The sequence below is a fragment of the Hoplias malabaricus genome, chromosome 3 (assembly GCF_029633855.1).
Source record: "Hoplias malabaricus isolate fHopMal1 chromosome 3, fHopMal1.hap1, whole genome shotgun sequence".
Taxonomy (NCBI): domain Eukaryota; kingdom Metazoa; phylum Chordata; class Actinopteri; order Characiformes; family Erythrinidae; genus Hoplias; species Hoplias malabaricus.
The window spans coordinates 3037946-3064870 of NC_089802.1; the positions used below are offsets into that span (position 1 = coordinate 3037946).

Genomic DNA, 26925 nt, shown 5'->3' on the forward strand with positions numbered 1-26925 from the left:
AGGAGTTGGTGTGTTCTCTCTGTGTCTGCGTGGGTTTCCTCCGGGTGACTGTCCGTGAGGAGTTGGTGTGTTCTCTCTGTGTCTGCGTAGGTTTCCTCCGGGTGACTGTCTGTGAGGAGTGTGGTGTGTTCTCCCTGTGTCTGCGTGGGTTTCCTCTGGGTGACTGTCCGTGAGGAGTGTGGTGTGATCTCTCTGTGTCTGCGTGGGTTTCCTCTGGGTGAGTGTCTGTGAGGAGTGTGGTGTGTTCTCCCTGTGTCTGCGTGGGTTTCCTCTGGGTGACTGTCCGTGAGGAGTGTGGTGTGATCTCTCTGTGTCTGCGTGGGTTTCCTCTGGGTGAGTGTCTGTGAGGAGTGTGGTGTGTTCTCCCTGTGTCTGCGTGGGTTTCCTTCGGGTGACTGTCTGTGAGAAGTGTGGTGTGTTCTCCCTGTGTCTGTGTGGGTTTCCTCTGGGTGACTGTCTGTGAGGAGTGTGGTGTGTTCTCCCTGTGTCTGCGTGGGTTTCCTTCGGGTGACTGTCTGTGAGGAGTGTGGTGTGTTCTCCCTGTGTCTGCGTGGGTTTCCTCCGGGTGACTGTCTGTGAGTAGTGTGGTGTGTTGTCCCTGTGTCTGCGTGGGTTTCCTCCGGGTGACTGTCCGTGAGGAGTTGGTGTGTTCTCTCTGTGTCTGCGTGGGTTTCCTCCGGGTGACTGTCTGTGAGGAGTGTGGTGTGTTCTCCCTGTGTCTGCGTGGGTTTCCTCTGGGTGACTGTCCGTGAGGAGTGTGGTGTGATCTCTCTGTGTCTGCGTGGGTTTCCTCTGGGTGAGTGTCTGTGAGGAGTGTGGTTTGTTCTCCCTGTGTCTGCGTGGGTTTCCTTCGGGTGACTGTCTGTGAGGAGTGTGGTGTGTTCTCCCTGTGTCCGCGTGGGTTTCCTCCGGGTGACTGTCTGTGAGGAGTGTGGTGTGTTCTCCCTGTGTCTACGTGGGTTTCCTCCGGGTGACTGTCCGTGAGGAGTTGGTGTGTTCTCTCTGTGTCTGTGTGGGTTTCCTCTGGGTGACTGTCTGTGAGGAGTTGGTGTGTTATCTCTGTGTCTGCGTGGGTTACCTCCGGGTGACTGTTCGTGAGGAGTGTGGTGTGTTCTCTCTGTGTCTGCGTGGGTTTCCTCCGGGTGACTGTCCGTGAGGAGTTGGTGTGTTCTCTCTGTGTCTGCGTGGGTTTCCTCCGGGTGACTGTCCGTGAGGAGTGTGGTGTGTTCTCTCTGTGTCTGTGTGGGTTTCCTCCGGGTGACTGTCCGTGAGGAGTGTGGTGTGTTCTCTCTGTGTCTGCGTGGGTTTCCTCAGGGTGACTGTCTGTGAGGAGTGTGGTGTGTTCTGTCTGTGTCTGCGTGGGTTTCCTCCGGGTGACTGTCTGTGAGGAGTTGGCGTGTTCTCTCTGTGTCTGCGTGGGTTTCCTCCGGGTGACTGTCCGTGAGGAGTTGGTGTGTTCTCTCTGTGTCTGCGTGGGTTTCCTCCGGGTGACTGTCCGTGAGGAGTTGGTGTGTTCTCTCTGTGTCTGCGTTGGTTTCCTCCGGGTGACTGTCTGTGAGGAGTTGGTGTGTTCTCTCTGTGTCTGCGTGGGTTTCCTCCGGGTGACTGTCTGTGAGGAGTTGGTGTGTTCTCTCTGTGTCTGTGTGGGTTTCCTCTGGGTGACTGTCTGTGAGGAGTTGGTGTGTTCTCTCTGTGTCTGCGTGGGTTTCCTCCGGGTGACTGTCCGCGAGGAGTTGGTGTGTTCTCTCTGTGTCTGCGTGGGTTTCCTCCGGGTGACTGTCCGTGAGGAGTTGGTGTGTTCTCTCTGTGTCTGCGTGGGTTTCCTCCGGGTGACTGTCCGTGAGGAGTTGGTGTGTTCTCTCTGTGTCTGCGTGGGTTTCCTCCGGGTGACTGTCTGTGAGGAGTGTGGTGTGTTCTCCCTGTGTCTGCGTGGGTTTCCTCTGGGTGACTGTCCGTGAGGAGTGTGGTGTGATCTCTCTGTGTCTGCGTGGGTTTCCTCTGGGTGAGTGTCTGTGAGGAGTGTGGTGTGTTCTCCCTGTGTCTGCGTGGGTTTCCTCTGGGTGACTGTCCGTGAGGAGTGTGGTGTGATCTCTCTGTGTCTGCGTGGGTTTCCTCTGGGTGAGTGTCTGTGAGGAGTGTGGTGTGTTCTCCCTGTGTCTGCGTGGGTTTCCTTCGGGTGACTGTCTGTGAGGAGTGTGGTGTGTTCTCCCTGTGTCCGCGTGGGTTTCATCCGGGTGACTGTCTGTGAGGAGTGTGGTGTGTTCTCCCTGTGTCTGTGTGGGTTTCCTCTGGGTGACTGTCTGTGAGGAGTGTGGTGTGTTCTCCCTGTGTCTGCGTGGGTTTCCTTCGGGTGACTGTCTGTGAGGAGTGTGGTGTGTTCTCCCTGTGTCTGCGTGGGTTTCCTCCGGGTGACTGTCTGTGAGTAGTGTGGTGTGTTGTCCCTGTGTCTGCGTGGGTTTCCTCCGGGTGACTGTCCGTGAGGAGTTGGTGTGTTATCTCTGTGTCTGCGTGGGGTTCCTCCGGGTGACTGTTCGTGAGGAGTGTGGTGTGTTCTCTCTGTGTCTGCGTGGGTTTCCTCCGGGTGACTGTCCGTGAGGAGTGTGGTGTGTTCTCTCTGTGTCTGCGTGGGTTTCCTCCGGGTGACTGTCCGTGAGGAGTTGGTGTGTTCTCTCTGTGTCTGCGTGGGTTTCCTCCGGGTGACTGTCCGTGAGGAGTGTGGTGTGTTCTCTCTGTGTCTGAGTGGGTTTCCTCTGGGTGACTGTCTGTGAGGAGTTGGTGTGTTCTCTCTGTGTCTGCGTGGGTTTCCTCCGGGTGACTGTCCGTGAGGAGTTGGTGTGTTCTCCCTGTGTCTGCGTGGGTTTCCTCCGGGTGACTGTCTGTGAGGAGTGTGGTGTGTTCTCCCTGTGTCTGCGTGGGTTTCCTCCGGGTGACTGTCTGTGAGGAGTGTGGTGTGTTCTCTCTGTGTCTGTGTGGGTTTCCTCCGGGTGACTGTCTGTGAGGAGTTGGTGTGTTCTCTCTGTGTCTGCGTGGGTTTCCTCCGGGTGACTGTCCGTGAGGAGTTGGTGTGTTCTCTCTGTGTCTGCGTGGGTTTCCTCCGGGTGACTGTCTGTGAGGAGTGTGGTGTGTTCTCCCTGTGTCTGCGTGGGTTTCCTCTGGGTGACTGTCCGTGAGGAGTGTGGTGTGATCTCTCTGTGTCTGCGTGGGTTTCCTCTGGGTGAGTGTCTGTGAGGAGTGTGGTGTGTTCTCCCTGTGTCTGCGTGGGTTTCCTCTGGGTGACTGTCCGTGAGGAGTGTGGTGTGATCTCTCTGTGTCTGCGTGGGTTTCCTCTGGGTGAGTGTCTGTGAGGAGTGTGGTGTGTTCTCCCTGTGTCTGCGTGGGTTTCCTTCGGGTGACTGTCTGTGAGGAGTGTGGTGTGTTCTCCCTGTGTCTGTGTGGGTTTCCTCTGGGTGACTGTCTGTGAGGAGTGTGGTGTGTTCTCCCTGTGTCTGCGTGGGTTTCCTTCGGGTGACTGTCTGTGAGGAGTGTGGTGTGTTCTCCCTGTGTCTGCGTGGGTTTCCTCCGGGTGACTGTCTGTGAGTAGTGTGGTGTGTTGTCCCTGTGTCTGCGTGGGTTTCCTCCGGGTGACTGTCCGTGAGGAGTTGGTGTGTTCTCTCTGTGTCTGCGTGGGTTTCCTCCGGGTGACTGTCCGTGAGGAGTTGGTGTGTTCTCTCTGTGTCTGCGTGGGTTTCCTCTGGGTGAGTGTCTGTGAGGAGTGTGGTGTGTTCTCCCTGTGTCTGCGTGGGTTTCCTCTGGGTGACTGTCCGTGAGGAGTGTGGTGTGATCTCTCTGTGTCTGCGTGGGTTTCCTCTGGGTGAGTGTCTGTGAGGAGTGTGGTGTGTTCTCCCTGTGTCTGCGTGGGTTTCCTTCGGGTGACTGTCTGTGAGGAGTGTGGTGTGTTCTTCCTGTGTCCGCGTGGGTTTCCTCCGGGTGACTGTCTGTGAGGAGTGTGGTGTGTTCTCCCTGTGTCTGTGTGGGTTTCCTCTGGGTGACTGTCTGTGAGGAGTGTGGTGTGTTCTCCCTGTGTCTGCATGGGTTTCCTTCGGGTGACTGTCTGTGAGGAGTGTGGTGTGTTCTCCCTGTGTCTGCGTGGGTTTCCTCCGGGTGACTGTCTGTGAGTAGTGTGGTGTGTTGTCCCTGTGTCTGCGTGGGTTTCCTCCGGGTGACTGTCCGTGAGGAGTTGGTGTGTTATCTCTGTGTCTGCGTGGGTTTCCTCCGGGTGACTGTTCGTGAGGAGTGTGGTGTGTTCTCTCTGTGTCTGCGTGGGTTTCCTCCGGGTGACTGTCCGTGAGGAGTGTGGTGTGTTCTCTCTGTGTCTGCGTGGGTTTCCTCCGGGTGACTGTCCGTGAGGAGTTGGTGTGTTATCTCTGTGTCTGCGTGGGTTTCCTCCGGGTGACTGTCCGTGAGGAGTGTGGTGTGTTCTCTCTGTGTCTGCGTGGGTTTCCTCTGGGTGACTGTCTGTGAGGAGTTGGTGTGTTCTCTCTGTGTCTGCGTGGGTTTCCTCCGGGTGACTGTCTGTGAGGAGTGTGGTGTGTTCTCCCTGTGTCTGCGTGGGTTTCCTCTGGGTGACTGTCCGTGAGGAGTGTGGTGTGATCTCTCTGTGTCTGCGTGGGTTTCCTCTGGGTGAGTGTCTGTGAGGAGTGTGGTGTGTTCTCCCTGTGTCTGCGTGGGTTTCCTCTGGGTGACTGTCCGTGAGGAGTGTGGTGTGATCTCTCTGTGTCTGCGTGGGTTTCCTCTGGGTGAGTGTCTGTGAGGAGTGTGGTGTGTTCTCCCTGTGTCTGCGTGGGTTTCCTTCGGGTGACTGTCTGTGAGAAGTGTGGTGTGTTCTCCCTGTGTCTGTGTGGGTTTCCTCTGGGTGACTGTCTGTGAGGAGTGTGGTGTGTTCTCCCTGTGTCTGCGTGGGTTTCCTTCGGGTGACTGTCTGTGAGGAGTGTGGTGTGTTCTCCCTGTGTCTGCGTGGGTTTCCTCCGGGTGACTGTCTGTGAGTAGTGTGGTGTGTTGTCCCTGTGTCTGCGTGGGTTTCCTCCGGGTGACTGTCCGTGAGGAGTTGGTGTGTTCTCTCTGTGTCTGCGTGGGTTTCCTCCGGGTGACTGTCTGTGAGGAGTGTGGTGTGTTCTCCCTGTGTCTGCGTGGGTTTCCTCTGGGTGACTGTCCGTGAGGAGTGTGGTGTGATCTCTCTGTGTCTGCGTGGGTTTCCTCTGGGTGAGTGTCTGTGAGGAGTGTGGTTTGTTCTCCCTGTGTCTGCGTGGGTTTCCTTCGGGTGACTGTCTGTGAGGAGTGTGGTGTGTTCTCCCTGTGTCCGCGTGGGTTTCCTCCGGGTGACTGTCTGTGAGGAGTGTGGTGTGTTCTCCCTGTGTCTACGTGGGTTTCCTCCGGGTGACTGTCCGTGAGGAGTTGGTGTGTTCTCTCTGTGTCTGTGTGGGTTTCCTCTGGGTGACTGTCTGTGAGGAGTTGGTGTGTTATCTCTGTGTCTGCGTGGGTTACCTCCGGGTGACTGTTCGTGAGGAGTGTGGTGTGTTCTCTCTGTGTCTGCGTGGGTTTCCTCCGGGTGACTGTCCGTGAGGAGTTGGTGTGTTCTCTCTGTGTCTGCGTGGGTTTCCTCCGGGTGACTGTCCGTGAGGAGTGTGGTGTGTTCTCTCTGTGTCTGTGTGGGTTTCCTCCGGGTGACTGTCCGTGAGGAGTGTGGTGTGTTCTCTCTGTGTCTGCGTGGGTTTCCTCAGGGTGACTGTCTGTGAGGAGTGTGGTGTGTTCTGTCTGTGTCTGCGTGGGTTTCCTCCGGGTGACTGTCTGTGAGGAGTTGGCGTGTTCTCTCTGTGTCTGCGTGGGTTTCCTCCGGGTGACTGTCCGTGAGGAGTTGGTGTGTTCTCTCTGTGTCTGCGTGGGTTTCCTCCGGGTGACTGTCCGTGAGGAGTTGGTGTGTTCTCTCTGTGTCTGCGTTGGTTTCCTCCGGGTGACTGTCTGTGAGGAGTTGGTGTGTTCTCTCTGTGTCTGCGTGGGTTTCCTCCGGGTGACTGTCTGTGAGGAGTTGGTGTGTTCTCTCTGTGTCTGTGTGGGTTTCCTCTGGGTGACTGTCTGTGAGGAGTTGGTGTGTTCTCTCTGTGTCTGCGTGGGTTTCCTCCGGGTGACTGTCCGCGAGGAGTTGGTGTGTTCTCTCTGTGTCTGCGTGGGTTTCCTCCGGGTGACTGTCCGTGAGGAGTTGGTGTGTTCTCTCTGTGTCTGCGTGGGTTTCCTCCGGGTGACTGTCCGTGAGGAGTTGGTGTGTTCTCTCTGTGTCTGCGTGGGTTTCCTCCGGGTGACTGTCTGTGAGGAGTGTGGTGTGTTCTCCCTGTGTCTGCGTGGGTTTCCTCTGGGTGACTGTCCGTGAGGAGTGTGGTGTGATCTCTCTGTGTCTGCGTGGGTTTCCTCTGGGTGAGTGTCTGTGAGGAGTGTGGTGTGTTCTCCCTGTGTCTGCGTGGGTTTCCTCTGGGTGACTGTCCGTGAGGAGTGTGGTGTGATCTCTCTGTGTCTGCGTGGGTTTCCTCTGGGTGAGTGTCTGTGAGGAGTGTGGTGTGTTCTCCCTGTGTCTGCGTGGGTTTCCTTCGGGTGACTGTCTGTGAGGAGTGTGGTGTGTTCTCCCTGTGTCCGCGTGGGTTTCATCCGGGTGACTGTCTGTGAGGAGTGTGGTGTGTTCTCCCTGTGTCTGTGTGGGTTTCCTCTGGGTGACTGTCTGTGAGGAGTGTGGTGTGTTCTCCCTGTGTCTGCGTGGGTTTCCTTCGGGTGACTGTCTGTGAGGAGTGTGGTGTGTTCTCCCTGTGTCTGCGTGGGTTTCCTCCGGGTGACTGTCTGTGAGTAGTGTGGTGTGTTGTCCCTGTGTCTGCGTGGGTTTCCTCCGGGTGACTGTCCGTGAGGAGTTGGTGTGTTATCTCTGTGTCTGCGTGGGGTTCCTCCGGGTGACTGTTCGTGAGGAGTGTGGTGTGTTCTCTCTGTGTCTGCGTGGGTTTCCTCCGGGTGACTGTCCGTGAGGAGTGTGGTGTGTTCTCTCTGTGTCTGCGTGGGTTTCCTCCGGGTGACTGTCCGTGAGGAGTTGGTGTGTTCTCTCTGTGTCTGCGTGGGTTTCCTCCGGGTGACTGTCCGTGAGGAGTGTGGTGTGTTCTCTCTGTGTCTGAGTGGGTTTCCTCTGGGTGACTGTCTGTGAGGAGTTGGTGTGTTCTCTCTGTGTCTGCGTGGGTTTCCTCCGGGTGACTGTCCGTGAGGAGTTGGTGTGTTCTCCCTGTGTCTGCGTGGGTTTCCTCCGGGTGACTGTCTGTGAGGAGTGTGGTGTGTTCTCCCTGTGTCTGCGTGGGTTTCCTCCGGGTGACTGTCTGTGAGGAGTGTGGTGTGTTCTCTCTGTGTCTGTGTGGGTTTCCTCCGGGTGACTGTCTGTGAGGAGTTGGTGTGTTCTCTCTGTGTCTGCGTGGGTTTCCTCCGGGTGACTGTCCGTGAGGAGTTGGTGTGTTCTCTCTGTGTCTGCGTGGGTTTCCTCCGGGTGACTGTCTGTGAGGAGTGTGGTGTGTTCTCCCTGTGTCTGCGTGGGTTTCCTCTGGGTGACTGTCCGTGAGGAGTGTGGTGTGATCTCTCTGTGTCTGCGTGGGTTTCCTCTGGGTGAGTGTCTGTGAGGAGTGTGGTGTGTTCTCCCTGTGTCTGCGTGGGTTTCCTCTGGGTGACTGTCCGTGAGGAGTGTGGTGTGATCTCTCTGTGTCTGCGTGGGTTTCCTCTGGGTGAGTGTCTGTGAGGAGTGTGGTGTGTTCTCCCTGTGTCTGCGTGGGTTTCCTTCGGGTGACTGTCTGTGAGGAGTGTGGTGTGTTCTCCCTGTGTCTGTGTGGGTTTCCTCTGGGTGACTGTCTGTGAGGAGTGTGGTGTGTTCTCCCTGTGTCTGCGTGGGTTTCCTTCGGGTGACTGTCTGTGAGGAGTGTGGTGTGTTCTCCCTGTGTCTGCGTGGGTTTCCTCCGGGTGACTGTCTGTGAGTAGTGTGGTGTGTTGTCCCTGTGTCTGCGTGGGTTTCCTCCGGGTGACTGTCCGTGAGGAGTTGGTGTGTTCTCTCTGTGTCTGCGTGGGTTTCCTCCGGGTGACTGTCCGTGAGGAGTTGGTGTGTTCTCTCTGTGTCTGCGTGGGTTTCCTCTGGGTGAGTGTCTGTGAGGAGTGTGGTGTGTTCTCCCTGTGTCTGCGTGGGTTTCCTCTGGGTGACTGTCCGTGAGGAGTGTGGTGTGATCTCTCTGTGTCTGCGTGGGTTTCCTCTGGGTGAGTGTCTGTGAGGAGTGTGGTGTGTTCTCCCTGTGTCTGCGTGGGTTTCCTTCGGGTGACTGTCTGTGAGGAGTGTGGTGTGTTCTTCCTGTGTCCGCGTGGGTTTCCTCCGGGTGACTGTCTGTGAGGAGTGTGGTGTGTTCTCCCTGTGTCTGTGTGGGTTTCCTCTGGGTGACTGTCTGTGAGGAGTGTGGTGTGTTCTCCCTGTGTCTGCATGGGTTTCCTTCGGGTGACTGTCTGTGAGGAGTGTGGTGTGTTCTCCCTGTGTCTGCGTGGGTTTCCTCCGGGTGACTGTCTGTGAGTAGTGTGGTGTGTTGTCCCTGTGTCTGCGTGGGTTTCCTCCGGGTGACTGTCCGTGAGGAGTTGGTGTGTTATCTCTGTGTCTGCGTGGGTTTCCTCCGGGTGACTGTTCGTGAGGAGTGTGGTGTGTTCTCTCTGTGTCTGCGTGGGTTTCCTCCGGGTGACTGTCCGTGAGGAGTGTGGTGTGTTCTCTCTGTGTCTGCGTGGGTTTCCTCCGGGTGACTGTCCGTGAGGAGTTGGTGTGTTATCTCTGTGTCTGCGTGGGTTTCCTCCGGGTGACTGTCCGTGAGGAGTGTGGTGTGTTCTCTCTGTGTCTGCGTGGGTTTCCTCTGGGTGACTGTCTGTGAGGAGTTGGTGTGTTCTCTCTGTGTCTGCGTGGGTTTCCTCCGGGTGACTGTCCGTGAGGAGTTGGTGTGTTCTCTCTGTGTCTGCGTGGGTTTCCTCCGGGTGACTGTCCGTGAGGAGTTGGTGTGTTCTCTCTGTGTCTGCGTGGGTTTCCTCCGGGTGACTGTCCGTGAGGAGTGTGGTGTGTTCTCTCTGTGTCTGCGTGGGTTTCCTCCAAGTGACTGTCTGTGAGGAGTGTGGTGTGTTCTCCCTGTGTCTGCGTGGGTTTCCTCTGGGTGACTCTCCGTGAGGAGTGTGGTGTGATCTCTCTGTGTCTGCGTGGGTTTCCTCTGGGTGAGTGTCTGTGAGGAGTGTGGTTTGTTCTCCCTGTGTCTGCGTTGGTTTCCTTCTGGTGACTGTCTGTGAGGAGTGTGGTGTGTTCTCTCTGTGTCTGCGTGGGTTTCCTCCGGGTGACTGTCCGTGAGGAGTTGGTGTGTTCTCTCTGTGTCCGCGTGGGTTTCCTCCGGGTGACTGTCTGTGAGGAGTGTGGTGTGTTCTCTCTGTGTCTGCGTGGGTTTCCTCCGGGTGACTGTCCGTGAGGAGTTGGTGTGTTCTCTCTGTGTCCGCGTGGGTTTCCTCCGGGTGACTGTCTGTGAGGAGTGTGGTGTGTTCTCCCTGTGTCCGCGTGGGTTTCCTCCGGGTGACTGTCTGTGAGGAGTGTGGTGTGTTCTCTCTGTGTCTGCATGGGTTTCCTCCGGGTGACTGTCTGTGAGGAGTTGGTGAGGTCTCTCTGTGTCTGTGTGGGTTTCCTCCGGGTGACTGTCCGTGAGGAGTGTGGTGTGTTCTCTCTGTGTCTGCGTGGGTTTCCTCCAAGTGACTGTCTGTGAGGAGTGTGTTGTATTCTCCCTGTGTCTGCGTGGGTTTCCTCCGGGTGACTGTCCGTGAGGAGTTGGTGTGTTATCTCTGTGTCTGCGTGGGTTTCCTCCGGGTGACTGTTCGTGAGGAGTGTGGTGTGTTCTCTCTGTGTCTGCGTGGGTTTCCTCCGGGTGACTGTCCGTGAGGAGTGTGGTGTGTTCTCTCTGTGTCTGCGTGGGTTTCCTCCGGGTGACTGTCCGTGAGGAGTGTGGTGTGTTCTCCCTGTGTCTGCGTGGGTTTCCTCTGGGTGACTGTCCGTGAGGAGTGTGGTGTGATCTCTCTGTGTCTGCGTGGGTTTCCTCTGGGTGAGTGTCTGTGAGGAGTGTGGTGTGTTCTCCCTGTGTCTGCGTGGGTTTCCTTCGGGTGACTGTCTGTGAGGAGTGTGGTGTGTTCTCCCTGTGTCCGCGTGGGTTTCATCCGGGTGACTGTCTGTGAGGAGTGTGGTGTGTTCTCCCTGTGTCTGTGTGGGTTTCCTCTGGGTGACTGTCTGTGAGGAGTGTGGTGTGTTCTCCCTGTGTCTGCGTGGGTTTCCTTCGGGTGACTGTCTGTGAGGAGTGTGGTGTGTTCTCCCTGTGTCTGCGTGGGTTTCCTCCGGGTGACTGTCTGTGAGTAGTGTGGTGTGTTGTCCCTGTGTCTGCGTGGGTTTCCTCCGGGTGACTGTCCGTGAGGAGTTGGTGTGTTATCTCTGTGTCTGCCTGGGGTTCCTCCGGGTGACTGTTCGTGAGGAGTGTGGTGTGTTCTCTCTGTGTCTGCGTGGGTTTCCTCCGGGTGACTGTCCGTGAGGAGTGTGGTGTGTTCTCTCTGTGTCTGCGTGGGTTTCCTCCGGGTGACTGTCCGTGAGGAGTTGGTGTGTTCTCTCTGTGTCTGCGTGGGTTTCCTCCGGGTGACTGTCCGTGAGGAGTGTGGTGTGTTCTCTCTGTGTCTGAGTGGGTTTCCTCTGGGTGACTGTCTGTGAGGAGTTGGTGTGTTCTCTCTGTGTCTGCGTGGGTTTCCTCCGGGTGACTGTCCGTGAGGAGTTGGTGTGTTCTCCCTGTGTCTGCGTGGGTTTCCTCCGGGTGACTGTCTGTGAGGAGTGTGGTGTGTTCTCCCTGTGTCTGCGTGGGTTTCCTCCGGGTGACTGTCTGTGAGGAGTGTGGTGTGTTCTCTCTGTGTCTGTGTGGGTTTCCTCCGGGTGACTGTCTGTGAGGAGTTGGTGTGTTCTCTCTGTGTCTGCGTGGGTTTCCTCCGGGTGACTGTCCGTGAGGAGTTGGTGTGTTCTCTCTGTGTCTGCGTGGGTTTCCTCCGGGTGACTGTCTGTGAGGAGTGTGGTGTGTTCTCCCTGTGTCTGCGTGGGTTTCCTCTGGGTGACTGTCCGTGAGGAGTGTGGTGTGATCTCTCTGTGTCTGCGTGGGTTTCCTCTGGGTGAGTGTCTGTGAGGAGTGTGGTGTGTTCTCCCTGTGTCTGCGTGGGTTTCCTCTGGGTGACTGTCCGTGAGGAGTGTGGTGTGATCTCTCTGTGTCTGCGTGGGTTTCCTCTGGGTGAGTGTCTGTGAGGAGTGTGGTGTGTTCTCCCTGTGTCTGCGTGGGTTTCCTTCGGGTGACTGTCTGTGAGGAGTGTGGTGTGTTCTCCCTGTGTCTGTGTGGGTTTCCTCTGGGTGACTGTCTGTGAGGAGTGTGGTGTGTTCTCCCTGTGTCTGCGTGGGTTTCCTTCGGGTGACTGTCTGTGAGGAGTGTGGTGTGTTCTCCCTGTGTCTGCGTGGGTTTCCTCCGGGTGACTGTCTGTGAGTAGTGTGGTGTGTTGTCCCTGTGTCTGCGTGGGTTTCCTCCGGGTGACTGTCCGTGAGGAGTTGGTGTGTTCTCTCTGTGTCTGCGTGGGTTTCCTCCGGGTGACTGTCCGTGAGGAGTTGGTGTGTTCTCTCTGTGTCTGCGTGGGTTTCCTCTGGGTGAGTGTCTGTGAGGAGTGTGGTGTGTTCTCCCTGTGTCTGCGTGGGTTTCCTCTGGGTGACTGTCCGTGAGGAGTGTGGTGTGATCTCTCTGTGTCTGCGTGGGTTTCCTCTGGGTGAGTGTCTGTGAGGAGTGTGGTGTGTTCTCCCTGTGTCTGCGTGGGTTTCCTTCGGGTGACTGTCTGTGAGGAGTGTGGTGTGTTCTTCCTGTGTCCGCGTGGGTTTCCTCCGGGTGACTGTCTGTGAGGAGTGTGGTGTGTTCTCCCTGTGTCTGTGTGGGTTTCCTCTGGGTGACTGTCTGTGAGGAGTGTGGTGTGTTCTCCCTGTGTCTGCATGGGTTTCCTTCGGGTGACTGTCTGTGAGGAGTGTGGTGTGTTCTCCCTGTGTCTGCGTGGGTTTCCTCCGGGTGACTGTCTGTGAGTAGTGTGGTGTGTTGTCCCTGTGTCTGCGTGGGTTTCCTCCGGGTGACTGTCCGTGAGGAGTTGGTGTGTTATCTCTGTGTCTGCGTGGGTTTCCTCCGGGTGACTGTTCGTGAGGAGTGTGGTGTGTTCTCTCTGTGTCTGCGTGGGTTTCCTCCGGGTGACTGTCCGTGAGGAGTGTGGTGTGTTCTCTCTGTGTCTGCGTGGGTTTCCTCCGGGTGACTGTCCGTGAGGAGTTGGTGTGTTATCTCTGTGTCTGCGTGGGTTTCCTCCGGGTGACTGTCCGTGAGGAGTGTGGTGTGTTCTCTCTGTGTCTGCGTGGGTTTCCTCTGGGTGACTGTCTGTGAGGAGTTGGTGTGTTCTCTCTGTGTCTGCGTGGGTTTCCTCCGGGTGACTGTCCGTGAGGAGTTGGTGTGTTCTCTCTGTGTCTGCGTGGGTTTCCTCCGGGTGACTGTCCGTGAGGAGTTGGTGTGTTCTCTCTGTGTCTGCGTGGGTTTCCTCCGGGTGACTGTCCGTGAGGAGTGTGGTGTGTTCTCTCTGTGTCTGCGTGGGTTTCCTCCAAGTGACTGTCTGTGAGGAGTGTGGTGTGTTCTCCCTGTGTCTGCGTGGGTTTCCTCTGGGTGACTCTCCGTGAGGAGTGTGGTGTGATCTCTCTGTGTCTGCGTGGGTTTCCTCTGGGTGAGTGTCTGTGAGGAGTGTGGTTTGTTCTCCCTGTGTCTGCGTTGGTTTCCTTCTGGTGACTGTCTGTGAGGAGTGTGGTGTGTTCTCTCTGTGTCTGCGTGGGTTTCCTCCGGGTGACTGTCCGTGAGGAGTTGGTGTGTTCTCTCTGTGTCCGCGTGGGTTTCCTCCGGGTGACTGTCTGTGAGGAGTGTGGTGTGTTCTCTCTGTGTCTGCGTGGGTTTCCTCCGGGTGACTGTCCGTGAGGAGTTGGTGTGTTCTCTCTGTGTCCGCGTGGGTTTCCTCCGGGTGACTGTCTGTGAGGAGTGTGGTGTGTTCTCCCTGTGTCCGCGTGGGTTTCCTCCGGGTGACTGTCTGTGAGGAGTGTGGTGTGTTCTCTCTGTGTCTGCATGGGTTTCCTCCGGGTGACTGTCTGTGAGGAGTTGGTGAGGTCTCTCTGTGTCTGTGTGGGTTTCCTCCGGGTGACTGTCCGTGAGGAGTGTGGTGTGTTCTCTCTGTGTCTGCGTGGGTTTCCTCCAAGTGACTGTCTGTGAGGAGTGTGTTGTATTCTCCCTGTGTCTGCGTGGGTTTCCTCCGGGTGACTGTCCGTGAGGAGTTGGTGTGTTATCTCTGTGTCTGCGTGGGTTTCCTCCGGGTGACTGTTCGTGAGGAGTGTGGTGTGTTCTCTCTGTGTCTGCGTGGGTTTCCTCCGGGTGACTGTCCGTGAGGAGTGTGGTGTGTTCTCTCTGTGTCTGCGTGGGTTTCCTCCGGGTGACTGTCCGTGAGGAGTGTGGTGTGTTCTCCCTGTGTCTGCGTGGGTTTCCTCTGGGTGACTGTCCGTGAGGAGTGTGGTGTGATCTCTCTGTGTCTGCGTGGGTTTCCTCTGGGTGAGTGTCTGTGAGGAGTGTGGTGTGTTCTCCCTGTGTCTGCGTGGGTTTCCTTCGGGTGACTGTCTGTGAGGAGTGTGGTGTGTTCTCCCTGTGTCCGCGTGGGTTTCATCCGGGTGACTGTCTGTGAGGAGTGTGGTGTGTTCTCCCTGTGTCTGTGTGGGTTTCCTCTGGGTGACTGTCTGTGAGGAGTGTGGTGTGTTCTCCCTGTGTCTGCGTGGGTTTCCTTCGGGTGACTGTCTGTGAGGAGTGTGGTGTGTTCTCCCTGTGTCTGCGTGGGTTTCCTCCGGGTGACTGTCTGTGAGTAGTGTGGTGTGTTGTCCCTGTGTCTGCGTGGGTTTCCTCCGGGTGACTGTCCGTGAGGAGTTGGTGTGTTATCTCTGTGTCTGCGTGGGGTTCCTCCGGGTGACTGTTCGTGAGGAGTGTGGTGTGTTCTCTCTGTGTCTGCGTGGGTTTCCTCCGGGTGACTGTCCGTGAGGAGTGTGGTGTGTTCTCTCTGTGTCTGCGTGGGTTTCCTCCGGGTGACTGTCCGTGAGGAGTTGGTGTGTTCTCTCTGTGTCTGCGTGGGTTTCCTCCGGGTGACTGTCCGTGAGGAGTGTGGTGTGTTCTCTCTGTGTCTGAGTGGGTTTCCTCTGGGTGACTGTCTGTGAGGAGTTGGTGTGTTCTCTCTGTGTCTGCGTGGGTTTCCTCCGGGTGACTGTCCGTGAGGAGTTGGTGTGTTCTCCCTGTGTCTGCGTGGGTTTCCTCCGGGTGACTGTCTGTGAGGAGTGTGGTGTGTTCTCCCTGTGTCTGCGTGGGTTTCCTCCGGGTGACTGTCTGTGAGGAGTGTGGTGTGTTCTCTCTGTGTCTGTGTGGGTTTCCTCCGGGTGACTGTCTGTGAGGAGTTGGTGTGTTCTCTCTGTGTCTGCGTGGGTTTCCTCCGGGTGACTGTCCGTGAGGAGTTGGTGTGTTCTCTCTGTGTCTGCGTGGGTTTCCTCCGGGTGACTGTCTGTGAGGAGTGTGGTGTGTTCTCCCTGTGTCTGCGTGGGTTTCCTCTGGGTGACTGTCCGTGAGGAGTGTGGTGTGATCTCTCTGTGTCTGCGTGGGTTTCCTCTGGGTGAGTGTCTGTGAGGAGTGTGGTGTGTTCTCCCTGTGTCTGCGTGGGTTTCCTCTGGGTGACTGTCCGTGAGGAGTGTGGTGTGATCTCTCTGTGTCTGCGTGGGTTTCCTCTGGGTGAGTGTCTGTGAGGAGTGTGGTGTGTTCTCCCTGTGTCTGCGTGGGTTTCCTTCGGGTGACTGTCTGTGAGGAGTGTGGTGTGTTCTCCCTGTGTCTGTGTGGGTTTCCTCTGGGTGACTGTCTGTGAGGAGTGTGGTGTGTTCTCCCTGTGTCTGCGTGGGTTTCCTTCGGGTGACTGTCTGTGAGGAGTGTGGTGTGTTCTCCCTGTGTCTGCGTGGGTTTCCTCCGGGTGACTGTCTGTGAGTAGTGTGGTGTGTTGTCCCTGTGTCTGCGTGGGTTTCCTCCGGGTGACTGTCCGTGAGGAGTTGGTGTGTTCTCTCTGTGTCTGCGTGGGTTTCCTCCGGGTGACTGTCCGTGAGGAGTTGGTGTGTTCTCTCTGTGTCTGCGTGGGTTTCCTCTGGGTGAGTGTCTGTGAGGAGTGTGGTGTGTTCTCCCTGTGTCTGCGTGGGTTTCCTCTGGGTGACTGTCCGTGAGGAGTGTGGTGTGATCTCTCTGTGTCTGCGTGGGTTTCCTCTGGGTGAGTGTCTGTGAGGAGTGTGGTGTGTTCTCCCTGTGTCTGCGTGGGTTTCCTTCGGGTGACTGTCTGTGAGGAGTGTGGTGTGTTCTTCCTGTGTCCGCGTGGGTTTCCTCCGGGTGACTGTCTGTGAGGAGTGTGGTGTGTTCTCCCTGTGTCTGTGTGGGTTTCCTCTGGGTGACTGTCTGTGAGGAGTGTGGTGTGTTCTCCCTGTGTCTGCATGGGTTTCCTTCGGGTGACTGTCTGTGAGGAGTGTGGTGTGTTCTCCCTGTGTCTGCGTGGGTTTCCTCCGGGTGACTGTCTGTGAGTAGTGTGGTGTGTTGTCCCTGTGTCTGCGTGGGTTTCCTCCGGGTGACTGTCCGTGAGGAGTTGGTGTGTTATCTCTGTGTCTGCGTGGGTTTCCTCCGGGTGACTGTTCGTGAGGAGTGTGGTGTGTTCTCTCTGTGTCTGCGTGGGTTTCCTCCGGGTGACTGTCCGTGAGGAGTGTGGTGTGTTCTCTCTGTGTCTGCGTGGGTTTCCTCCGGGTGACTGTCCGTGAGGAGTTGGTGTGTTATCTCTGTGTCTGCGTGGGTTTCCTCCGGGTGACTGTCCGTGAGGAGTGTGGTGTGTTCTCTCTGTGTCTGCGTGGGTTTCCTCTGGGTGACTGTCTGTGAGGAGTTGGTGTGTTCTCTCTGTGTCTGCGTGGGTTTCCTCCGGGTGACTGTCCGTGAGGAGTTGGTGTGTTCTCTCTGTGTCTGCGTGGGTTTCCTCCGGGTGACTGTCCGTGAGGAGTTGGTGTGTTCTCTCTGTGTCTGCGTGGGTTTCCTCCGGGTGACTGTCCGTGAGGAGTGTGGTGTGTTCTCTCTGTGTCTGCGTGGGTTTCCTCCAAGTGACTGTCTGTGAGGAGTGTGGTGTGTTCTCCCTGTGTCTGCGTGGGTTTCCTCTGGGTGACTGTCCGTGAGGAGTGTGGTGTGATCTCTCTGTGTCTGCGTGGGTTTCCTCTGGGTGAGTGTCTGTGAGGAGTGTGGTTTGTTCTCCCTGTGTCTGCGTTGGTTTCCTTCTGGTGACTGTCTGTGAGGAGTGTGGTGTGTTCTCTCTGTGTCTGCGTGGGTTTCCTCCGGGTGACTGTCCGTGAGGAGTTGGTGTGTTCTCTCTGTGTCCGCGTGGGTTTCCTCCGGGTGACTGTCTGTGAGGAGTGTGGTGTGTTCTCTCTGTGTCTGCGTGGGTTTCCTCCGGGTGACTGTCCGTGAGGAGTTGGTGTGTTCTCTCTGTGTCCGCGTGGGTTTCCTCCGGGTGACTGTCTGTGAGGAGTGTGGTGTGTTCTCCCTGTGTCCGCGTGGGTTTCCTCCGGGTGACTGTCTGTGAGGAGTGTGGTGTGTTCTCTCTGTGTCTGCATGGGTTTCCTCCGGGTGACTGTCTGTGAGGAGTTGGTGAGGTCTGTGTGGGTTTCCTCCGGGTGACTGTCCGTGAGGAGTGTGGTGTGTTCTCTCTGTGTCTGCGTGGGTTTCCTCCAAGTGACTGTCTGTGAGGAGTGTGTTGTATTCTCCCTGTGTCTGCGTGGGTTTCCTCTGGGTGACTGTCCGTGAGGAGTGTGGTGTGATCTCTCTGTGTCTGCGTGGGTTTCCTCTGGGTGAGTGTCTGTGAGGAGTGTGGTGTGTTCTCCCTGTGTCTGCGTGGGTTTCCTTCGGGTGACTGTCTGTGAGGAGTGTGGTGTGTTCTCCCTGTGTCCGCGTGGGTTTCATCCGGGTGACTGTCTGTGAGGAGTGTGGTGTGTTCTCCCTGTGTCTGTGTGGGTTTCCTCTGGGTGACTGTCTGTGAGGAGTGTGGTGTGTTCTCCCTGTGTCTGCGTGGGTTTCCTTCGGGTGACTGTCTGTGAGGAGTGTGGTGTGTTCTCCCTGTGTCTGCGTGGGTTTCCTCCGGGTGACTGTCTGTGAGTAGTGTGGTGTGTTGTCCCTGTGTCTGCGTGGGTTTCCTCCGGGTGACTGTCCGTGAGGAGTTGGTGTGTTATCTCTGTGTCTGCGTGGGGTTCCTCCGGGTGACTGTTCGTGAGGAGTGTGGTGTGTTCTCTCTGTGTCTGCGTGGGTTTCCTCCGGGTGACTGTCCGTGAGGAGTGTGGTGTGTTCTCTCTGTGTCTGCGTGGGTTTCCTCCGGGTGACTGTCCGTGAGGAGTTGGTGTGTTCTCTCTGTGTCTGCGTGGGTTTCCTCCGGGTGACTGTCCGTGAGGAGTGTGGTGTGTTCTCTCTGTGTCTGAGTGGGTTTCCTCTGGGTGACTGTCTGTGAGGAGTTGGTGTGTTCTCTCTGTGTCTGCGTGGGTTTCCTCCGGGTGACTGTCCGTGAGGAGTTGGTGTGTTCTCCCTGTGTCTGCGTGGGTTTCCTCCGGGTGACTGTCTGTGAGGAGTGTGGTGTGTTCTCCCTGTGTCTGCGTGGGTTTCCTCCGGGTGACTGTCTGTGAGGAGTGTGGTGTGTTCTCTCTGTGTCTGTGTGGGTTTCCTCCGGGTGACTGTCTGTGAGGAGTTGGTGTGTTCTCTCTGTGTCTGCGTGGGTTTCCTCCGGGTGACTGTCCGTGAGGAGTTGGTGTGTTCTCTCTGTGTCTGCGTGGGTTTCCTCCGGGTGACTGTCTGTGAGGAGTGTGGTGTGTTCTCCCTGTGTCTGCGTGGGTTTCCTCTGGGTGACTGTCCGTGAGGAGTGTGGTGTGATCTCTCTGTGTCTGCGTGGGTTTCCTCTGGGTGAGTGTCTGTGAGGAGTGTGGTGTGTTCTCCCTGTGTCTGCGTGGGTTTCCTCTGGGTGACTGTCCGTGAGGAGTGTGGTGTGATCTCTCTGTGTCTGCGTGGGTTTCCTCTGGGTGAGTGTCTGTGAGGAGTGTGGTGTGTTCTCCCTGTGTCTGCGTGGGTTTCCTTCGGGTGACTGTCTGTGAGGAGTGTGGTGTGTTCTCCCTGTGTCTGTGTGGGTTTCCTCTGGGTGACTGTCTGTGAGGAGTGTGGTGTGTTCTCCCTGTGTCTGCGTGGGTTTCCTTCGGGTGACTGTCTGTGAGGAGTGTGGTGTGTTCTCCCTGTGTCTGCGTGGGTTTCCTCCGGGTGACTGTCTGTGAGTAGTGTGGTGTGTTGTCCCTGTGTCTGCGTGGGTTTCCTCCGGGTGACTGTCCGTGAGGAGTTGGTGTGTTCTCTCTGTGTCTGCGTGGGTTTCCTCCGGGTGACTGTCCGTGAGGAGTTGGTGTGTTCTCTCTGTGTCTGCGTGGGTTTCCTCTGGGTGAGTGTCTGTGAGGAGTGTGGTGTGTTCTCCCTGTGTCTGCGTGGGTTTCCTCTGGGTGACTGTCCGTGAGGAGTGTGGTGTGATCTCTCTGTGTCTGCGTGGGTTTCCTCTGGGTGAGTGTCTGTGAGGAGTGTGGTGTGTTCTCCCTGTGTCTGCGTGGGTTTCCTTCGGGTGACTGTCTGTGAGGAGTGTGGTGTGTTCTTCCTGTGTCCGCGTGGGTTTCCTCCGGGTGACTGTCTGTGAGGAGTGTGGTGTGTTCTCCCTGTGTCTGTGTGGGTTTCCTCTGGGTGACTGTCTGTGAGGAGTGTGGTGTGTTCTCCCTGTGTCTGCATGGGTTTCCTTCGGGTGACTGTCTGTGAGGAGTGTGGTGTGTTCTCCCTGTGTCTGCGTGGGTTTCCTCCGGGTGACTGTCTGTGAGTAGTGTGGTGTGTTGTCCCTGTGTCTGCGTGGGTTTCCTCCGGGTGACTGTCCGTGAGGAGTTGGTGTGTTATCTCTGTGTCTGCGTGGGTTTCCTCCGGGTGACTGTTCGTGAGGAGTGTGGTGTGTTCTCTCTGTGTCTGCGTGGGTTTCCTCCGGGTGACTGTCCGTGAGGAGTGTGGTGTGTTCTCTCTGTGTCTGCGTGGGTTTCCTCCGGGTGACTGTCCGTGAGGAGTTGGTGTGTTATCTCTGTGTCTGCGTGGGTTTCCTCCGGGTGACTGTCCGTGAGGAGTGTGGTGTGTTCTCTCTGTGTCTGCGTGGGTTTCCTCTGGGTGACTGTCTGTGAGGAGTTGGTGTGTTCTCTCTGTGCCTGCGTGGGTTTCCTCCGGGTGACTGTCCGTGAGGAGTTGGTGTGTTCTCTCTGTGTCTGCGTGGGTTTCCTCCGGGTGACTGTCCGTGAGGAGTTGGTGTGTTCTCTCTGTGTCTGCGTGGGTTTCCTCCGGGTGACTGTCCGTGAGGAGTGTGGTGTGTTCTCTCTGTGTCTGCGTGGGTTTCCTCCAAGTGACTGTCTGTGAGGAGTGTGGTGTGTTCTCCCTGTGTCTGCGTGGGTTTCCTCTGGGTGACTGTCCGTGAGGAGTGTGGTGTGATCTCTCTGTGTCTGCGTGGGTTTCCTCTGGGTGAGTGTCTGTGAGGAGTGTGGTTTGTTCTCCCTGTGTCTGCGTTGGTTTCCTTCTGGTGACTGTCTGTGAGGAGTGTGGTGTGTTCTCTCTGTGTCTGCGTGGGTTTCCTCCGGGTGACTGTCCGTGAGGAGTTGGTGTGTTCTCTCTGTGTCCGCGTGGGTTTCCTCCGGGTGACTGTCTGTGAGGAGTGTGGTGTGTTCTCTCTGTGTCTGCGTGGGTTTCCTCCGGGTGACTGTCCGTGAGGAGTTGGTGTGTTCTCTCTGTGTCCGCGTGGGTTTCCTCCGGGTGACTGTCTGTGAGGAGTGTGGTGTGTTCTCCCTGTGTCCGCGTGGGTTTCCTCCGGGTGACTGTCTGTGAGGAGTGTGGTGTGTTCTCTCTGTGTCTGCATGGGTTTCCTCCGGGTGACTGTCTGTGAGGAGTTGGTGAGGTCTCTCTGTGTCTGTGTGGGTTTCCTCCGGGTGACTGTCCGTGAGGAGTGTGGTGTGTTCTCTCTGTGTCTGCGTGGGTTTCCTCCAAGTGACTGTCTGTGAGGAGTGTGTTGTATTCTCCCTGTGTCTGCGTGGGTTTCCTCCGGGTGACTGTCCGTGAGGAGTTGGTGTGTTATCTCTGTGTCTGCGTGGGTTTCCTCCGGGTGACTGTTCGTGAGGAGTGTGGTGTGTTCTCTCTGTGTCTGCGTGGGTTTCCTCCGGGTGACTGTCCGTGAGGAGTGTGGTGTGTTCTCTCTGTGTCTGCGTGGGTTTCCTCCGGGTGACTGTCCGTGAGGAGTTGGTGTGTTCTCTCTGTGTCTGCGTGGGTTTCCTCCGGGTGACTGTCCGTGAGGAGTGTGGTGTGTTCTCTCTGTGTCTGTGTGGGTTTCCTCCGGGTGACTGTCCATGAGGAGTGTGGTGTGTTCTCTCTGTGTCTGCGTGGGTTTCCTCAGGGTGGCTGTCTGTGAGGAGTTGGTGTGTTCTGTCTGTGTCTGCGTGGGTTTCCTCCGGGTGACTGTCTGTGAGGAGTTGGTGTGTTCTCTCTGTGTCTGCGTGGGTTTCCTCCGGGTGACTGTCTGTGAGGAGTTGGTGTGTTCTCTCTGTGTCTGCGTGGGTTTCCTCCGGGTGACTGTCCGTGAGGAGTTGGTGTGTTCTCTCTGTGTCTGCGTGGGTTTCCTCCGGGTGACTGTCTGTGAGGAGTTGGTGTGTTCTCTCTGTGTCTGCGTGGGTTTCCTCCGGGTGACTGTCTCTGAGGAGTTGGTGTGTTCTCTCTGTGTCTGTGTGGGTTTCCTCTGGGTGACTGTCTGTGAGGAGTTGGTGTGTTCTCTCTGTGTCTGCGTGGGTTTCCTCCGGGTGACTGTCCGTGAGGAGTTGGTGTGTTCTCTCTGTGTCTGCGTGGGTTTCCTCCGGGTGACTGTCCGTGAGGAGTTGGTGTGTTCTCTCTGTGTCTGCGTGGGTTTCCTCCGGGTGACTGTCTGTGAGGAGTGTGGTGTGTTCTCCCTGTGTCTGCGTGGGTTTCCTCTGGGTGACTGTCCGTGAGGTTTGTGGTGTGATCTCTCTTTGTCTGCGTGGGTTTCCTCTGGGTGAGTGTCTGTGAGGAGTGTGGTGTGTTCTCCCTGTGTCTGCGTGGGTTTCCTCTGGGTGACTGTCCGTGAGGAGTGTGGTGTGATCTCTCTGTGTCTGCGTGGGTTTCCTCTGGGTGAGTGTCTGTGAGGAGTGTGGTGTGTTCTCCCTGTGTCTGCGTGGGTTTCCTTCGGGTGACTGTCTGTGAGGAGTGTGGTGTGTTCTCCCTGTGTCCGCGTGGGTTTCCTCCGGGTGACTGTCTGTGAGGAGTGTGGTGTGTTCTCCCTGTGTCTGTGTGGGTTTCCTCTGGGTGACTGTCTGTGAGGAGTGTGGTGTGTTCTCCCTGTGTCTGCGTGGGTTTCCTTCGGGTGACTGTCTGTGAGGAGTGTGGTGTGTTCTCCCTGTGTCTGCGTGGGTTTCCTCCGGGTGACTGTCTGTGAGGAGTGTGGTGTGTTTTCCCTGTGTCTGCGTTGGTTTCCTCCAAGTGACTGTCTGTGAGGAGTGTGGTTTGTTCTCCCTGTGTCCGCGTGGGTTTCCTCCGGGTGACTGGCTGTGAGGAGTGTGGTGTGTTCTCCCTGTGTCCGCGTGGGTTTCCTCCGGGTGCTCCGTTTTCCTCCCACAGTCCAAAAACACACGTTGGTAGGTGGATTGGCGACTCAAAATTGTTCGTAGGTGTGTGTGTGTGTCTGTGTTGCCCTGTGAAGGACTGGCGCCCCCTCCAGGGTGTGTTCCCGCCTTGCACCCAATGATTCCAGGTAGGCTCTGGACCCACCGCGACCCTGAACTGGATAAGGGTTACAGACAATGAATGAATGAATGAACCTCTGTAATTACGTGAGGAGAATGTTTAGTGTTCAGTACTTTACTGATTCTCTCAGAATTACTTCAGCACTAAACAGTTCTGTTATAAAAGCAAAGTTCAAAGCTTTAGTAAATACTTTGACTAAATATTTGTTTACTTCAAATTTTCTATTCCACTTTTTAAATGATGCACTTAAACACAGACGCTTTTCAAAACGAAACACCAGACTGGGGAACAGTGGAACGGTGTTCTCTGGGGTGATGGAACTACATCTGGTTCCTTTGGTATGAGTAGGAGTGGGGTATGTGTTGGAGAACTGACCGTCCTGTGTCAGCACATGTTCCTGTGGCTGAATGCCATCAAATCTTCACAGTAACAGTCACACTAATGTCTCAGAAGAGTAGAGTCTGTTGCGGCTGCAGAGAGTCAACCTCCCTGTTAATATTCAGAAGGAATGTCAGAGAAGCCAGTGTTCAGACTCGGGGCACAGTGTGTGGAGAGAAGTGGGGAAAGTACAGCTTTAAGATAAAAGCACAGATATTTTATAGCGATCTGAGTTGTTTCCCATGTTATGTTTTATATCCAAACCCTCAGAATGGGTGAGAGGTGCAGGCTCAGACCTGTCAGGACAGATGTAATAATGCAGTAATAGGTAAATACTGTAGTATAACAATGACATTGTAGGGTTAATAAAGAACAAAAGCACAGGATATATTTATTAGTGCAGAGGGACTGCTGTGTGTCGAGGAGCATGAGGCAATGGGTGGCTTTCAGACAGTCTTGGCTCCAGCGTGTGTGTGTGTGTGTGTGATTTTGCTTGTATTTTTGTTGCTTGTGTTTTGTTGTTATATTGTTATTTGTCTCTGTGTTTTTAAAAAAGCATCTTCTTGGATATTTCTGCACACCTCCAGTGTTCACTCGTTAAAGTTGTTTTGTTTTTCCCCTGATTCCACATCCTTTCAGAACCACGGTGTGGGTCAGAGATGTAAATTCAGCTGGAGCTGGACTTACTTGTCTCTCACTCTCACTCTCTTTCTCTCTCTCTCTCTTTCTATCTTTCTTTCTCTCTCCTCTCTCTCTCTCTCCTCTCTCTCTCTCTCTCTCTCCTCTGTCTCTCTCGCTCTGTCTCTCTCGCTCTGTCTCTCTCCTCTCTCTCTCTCTCTCTCTCTGTCTCTCTCTCACTCTCCTCTCTCTTGCTTTGTCTCTCTCTCTCACTCTCTCTATCTCTCTCCTCTCTCGCTGTCTCCCTCTCTCTCTCTCGCTCTATCTCCCTCTCTCTATCTCTCTCCTCTTTCTCTATCTCTCTTCTCTCTCTCGCTCGCTCTCTCTCTTTCTCTCTCTCTCGCTCTGTCTCTCTCCTCTCTCTCTCTCGCTCTCTCTCACTCTCCTCTCTCTCTCTTGCTTTCTCTCTCTCTCCTCTCTCTCTCTCTGTCTCTCTCTCTCTCACTCTGTCTCTCTCTCCTCTCTCTCTCTCTCTATCTCTCTCCTCTTTCTCTATCTCTCTCCTCTCTCTCTCGCTCTGCCTCTCTCTCTCTCTCTCTCTCTCTCTCTCTCTCTCTCTCTCTCTCTCTCTCTCTCTCTCTCGCTCTCTCTCTCTGTGGAGCCTCGATGGCTGGTTTGAGCTCATATCTTATCTACTTAAAAATATTTATGTTTATTAACAAACATATCATTTTACTGAGTGTTTAACTCCATCTGGCATATGGTGAAGAGGTAATTGGACTGTGTGTGTGTGTGTGTGTAAGAAGGTCAGTATAAAGAGCACACATATTCAGTGACAGTTTTATGACAGTGACAGTGTAGATTTATAGATTAATAGCCCTCCACTGAGGTTTTATAAGCCCCTTTTAGTCGAGCACACACTGTGGAGATTAATAAATAATACCAAATGAGGTCAGAGTTCACCATGAATCTCTCTCTGTGTTGTAAAGTGGGAATCAGTCCGTCTCCTCTCTTCCAGAACATTTGCTCCTCAAACACTGTGTGGTTTTACAACTGAAACGGTTGTTTGAACATTCATAGCTCACTCAAACCCTCCACCTACTCCCACAGACAGAGCTTTCACAGCTTCTCCTCGGCCGCTGCAGATCCGCAGGCTGTAGCCGTGAAGCTGGAAACCACTGCTACTTATAAGGTCTTTTTCAGAGGCACAATCATTATGCTTTTATAAGTAGTGTCTATGAAGTGTATATAAATGTTATAAGTGGTGTTTTAAAAGGTGGAGCATTTCATAAAACGGGGGGGGGGGGTCCCAAACTTTTGTCTTGTGGAGGTAAGAGTGTATTACATCATATGTAGTGTGTGTGTGTGTGTGTGTGTGTGTGTGTGTGCTTAGTGATCTGTAATGTGATCGCAGTGAGTGCAGGTGTATCATGATTGAACGTGTGAGGGTCAGGTTACATTAACACCTCACCACACATTTAAACACACGCCCACCCCCTAACACACACACACACACACACACACACATTTTTCTTTAACTCCCTCCACTGCTGTGTTTCCTGCAGGTCCAGGGCAGCAAACCAGAGACTTTCTGGTCCCAAGCCTGCTTCTCTGACCTTTAGAGTACAGCAGCTTGATGAGAAAAGGCCTAATTGTTAGAAAAGTGGGCGTGGGAACAGAACGCCGGTTCAATCCCCACGACTGGCAGAAAACTGGGGACAGGGGAGAGTGAGGTTACAGTGCTGTCTCCTCCCTCAACATCCTAGAGAAAGCACCCAACTCCCAACTGATCCCCAGGCGCTAGGGATGGTGCTTAGTTCATTGCCCCTAGTGCACTAGTGTATGTGTCTGGCCATGGAGGGGTTAAATGATTTATAAGTAACCAACATAACAAAATTGAAAAGTGTTTTTAAATGTTTCTGTTTGATGGTTAATGCATTTCCTTGTGCTCCCAGTGGAGATCCGGATAAGTGTGACATCTGGGGAAACACAGCTCTGCACCTGGCTGCAGCTAATGGTCACCTGAACTGTCTGTCTTTCCTGGTGTCATTCGGAGCCAATGTGTGGTGCCTGGACAACGATTACCACACTCCCCTGGACATGGCCGCGATGAGAGGACACATGGACTGTGTGCGGTATCTGGACACTGTCGCGGCCAAACAGATCACCATGAACCCCAAAGTGGTCAGCAAGCTGAAGGACCGAGCCTTTCGTAACGCTGAGCGTCGCATCAAAGAGTGTTCTGAGCTGCAGCATAAACACCAGCAGCGCATGGAGAAACAGTTTCTCAGAGAAGCAGCTGCGTCTGATATGTCTGACACGGTCAGTCTGTCCAGCTACAGCAGCACCGTGAGCAGGAAGATACCACAGTTCAGCACCATCAACTCCAGCATCACCTACACACAGGTACAAACATCCTACACACAGGTACACACAGCCTACACACAGGTACACACAGCCTACACACAGGTACACACAGCCTACACACAGGTACACATAGCCTACACACAGGTACACACAGCCTACACACAGGTACACACAGCCTACACACAGGTACACACAGCCTACACACAGGTACACATAGCCTACACACAGGTACACACAGTCTACACACAGGTACACACATCCTACACACAGGTACACATAGCCTACACACAGGTACACACAGTCTACACACAGGTACACACATCCTACACACAGGTACACATAGCCTACACACAGGTACACACAGCCTACACACAGGTACACACAGCCTACACACAGGTACACACAGCCTACACACAGGTACACATAGCCTACACACAGGTACACACATCCTACACACAGGTACACATAGCCTACACACAGGTACACACAGTCTACACACAGGTACACACATCCTACACACAGGTACACACATCCTACACACAGGTACACACAGCCTACACACAGGTACACACAGCCTACACACAGGTACACACAGCCTACACACAGGTACACACAGCCTACACACAGGTACACACAGCCTACACACAGGTACACACAGCCTACACACAGGTACACATAGCCTACACACAGGTACACACAGTCTACACACAGGTACACACATCCTACACACAGGTACACATAGCCTACACACAGGTACACACAGTCTACACACAGGTACACACATCCTACACACAGGTACACACATCCTACACACAGGTACACATAGCCTACACACAGGTACACACAGCCTACACACAGGTACACATAGCCTACACACAGGTACACATAGCCTACACACAGGTACACACAGTCTACACACAGGTACACACATCCTACACACAGGTACACATAGCCTACACACAGGTACACACAGTCTACACACAGGTACACACATCCTACACACAGGTACACATAGCCCACACACAGGTACACACAGTCTACACACAGGTACACACAGCCTACACACAGGTACACACAGCCTACACACAGGTACACACAGCCTACACACAGGTACACACAGCCTACACACAGGTACACACATCCTACACACAGGTACACATAGGTACACACAGCCTACACACAGGTACACATAGGTACACACAGCCTACACACATGTAAACACAACCTACACACATGTACACACAACCTACACACAGGTACATACAGATACCCACAGGTACACACAGATACACACAGGTACACACAGGTACACACGTCCTACACACAGGTACACATAGCCTACACACAGGTACACACAGTCTACACACAGGTACACACAGTCTACACACAGGTACACACATCCTACACACAGGTACACACAGGTACACACATCCTACACACAGGTACACACAGGTACACACATCCTACACACAGGTACACACAGCCTACACACAGGTACACACATCCTACACAC

At 55.0% G+C, this 26925-nt stretch overlaps 1 protein-coding gene across 1 annotated transcript in view; it reads left to right on the forward strand.

Annotated features, from left to right (window-relative positions):
- Window positions 1-26925, forward strand: part of LOC136692611 (pre-mRNA splicing regulator USH1G-like) — a 33856-nt gene that overhangs the window by 4425 nt on the left and 2506 nt on the right. Inside the window, exon 2 of the mRNA XM_066666162.1 lies at window positions 25001-25451. Coding sequence (XP_066522259.1) covers window positions 25001-25451 — 451 coding nt within the window. The remainder of the gene's footprint in view (window positions 1-25000; window positions 25452-26925) is intronic.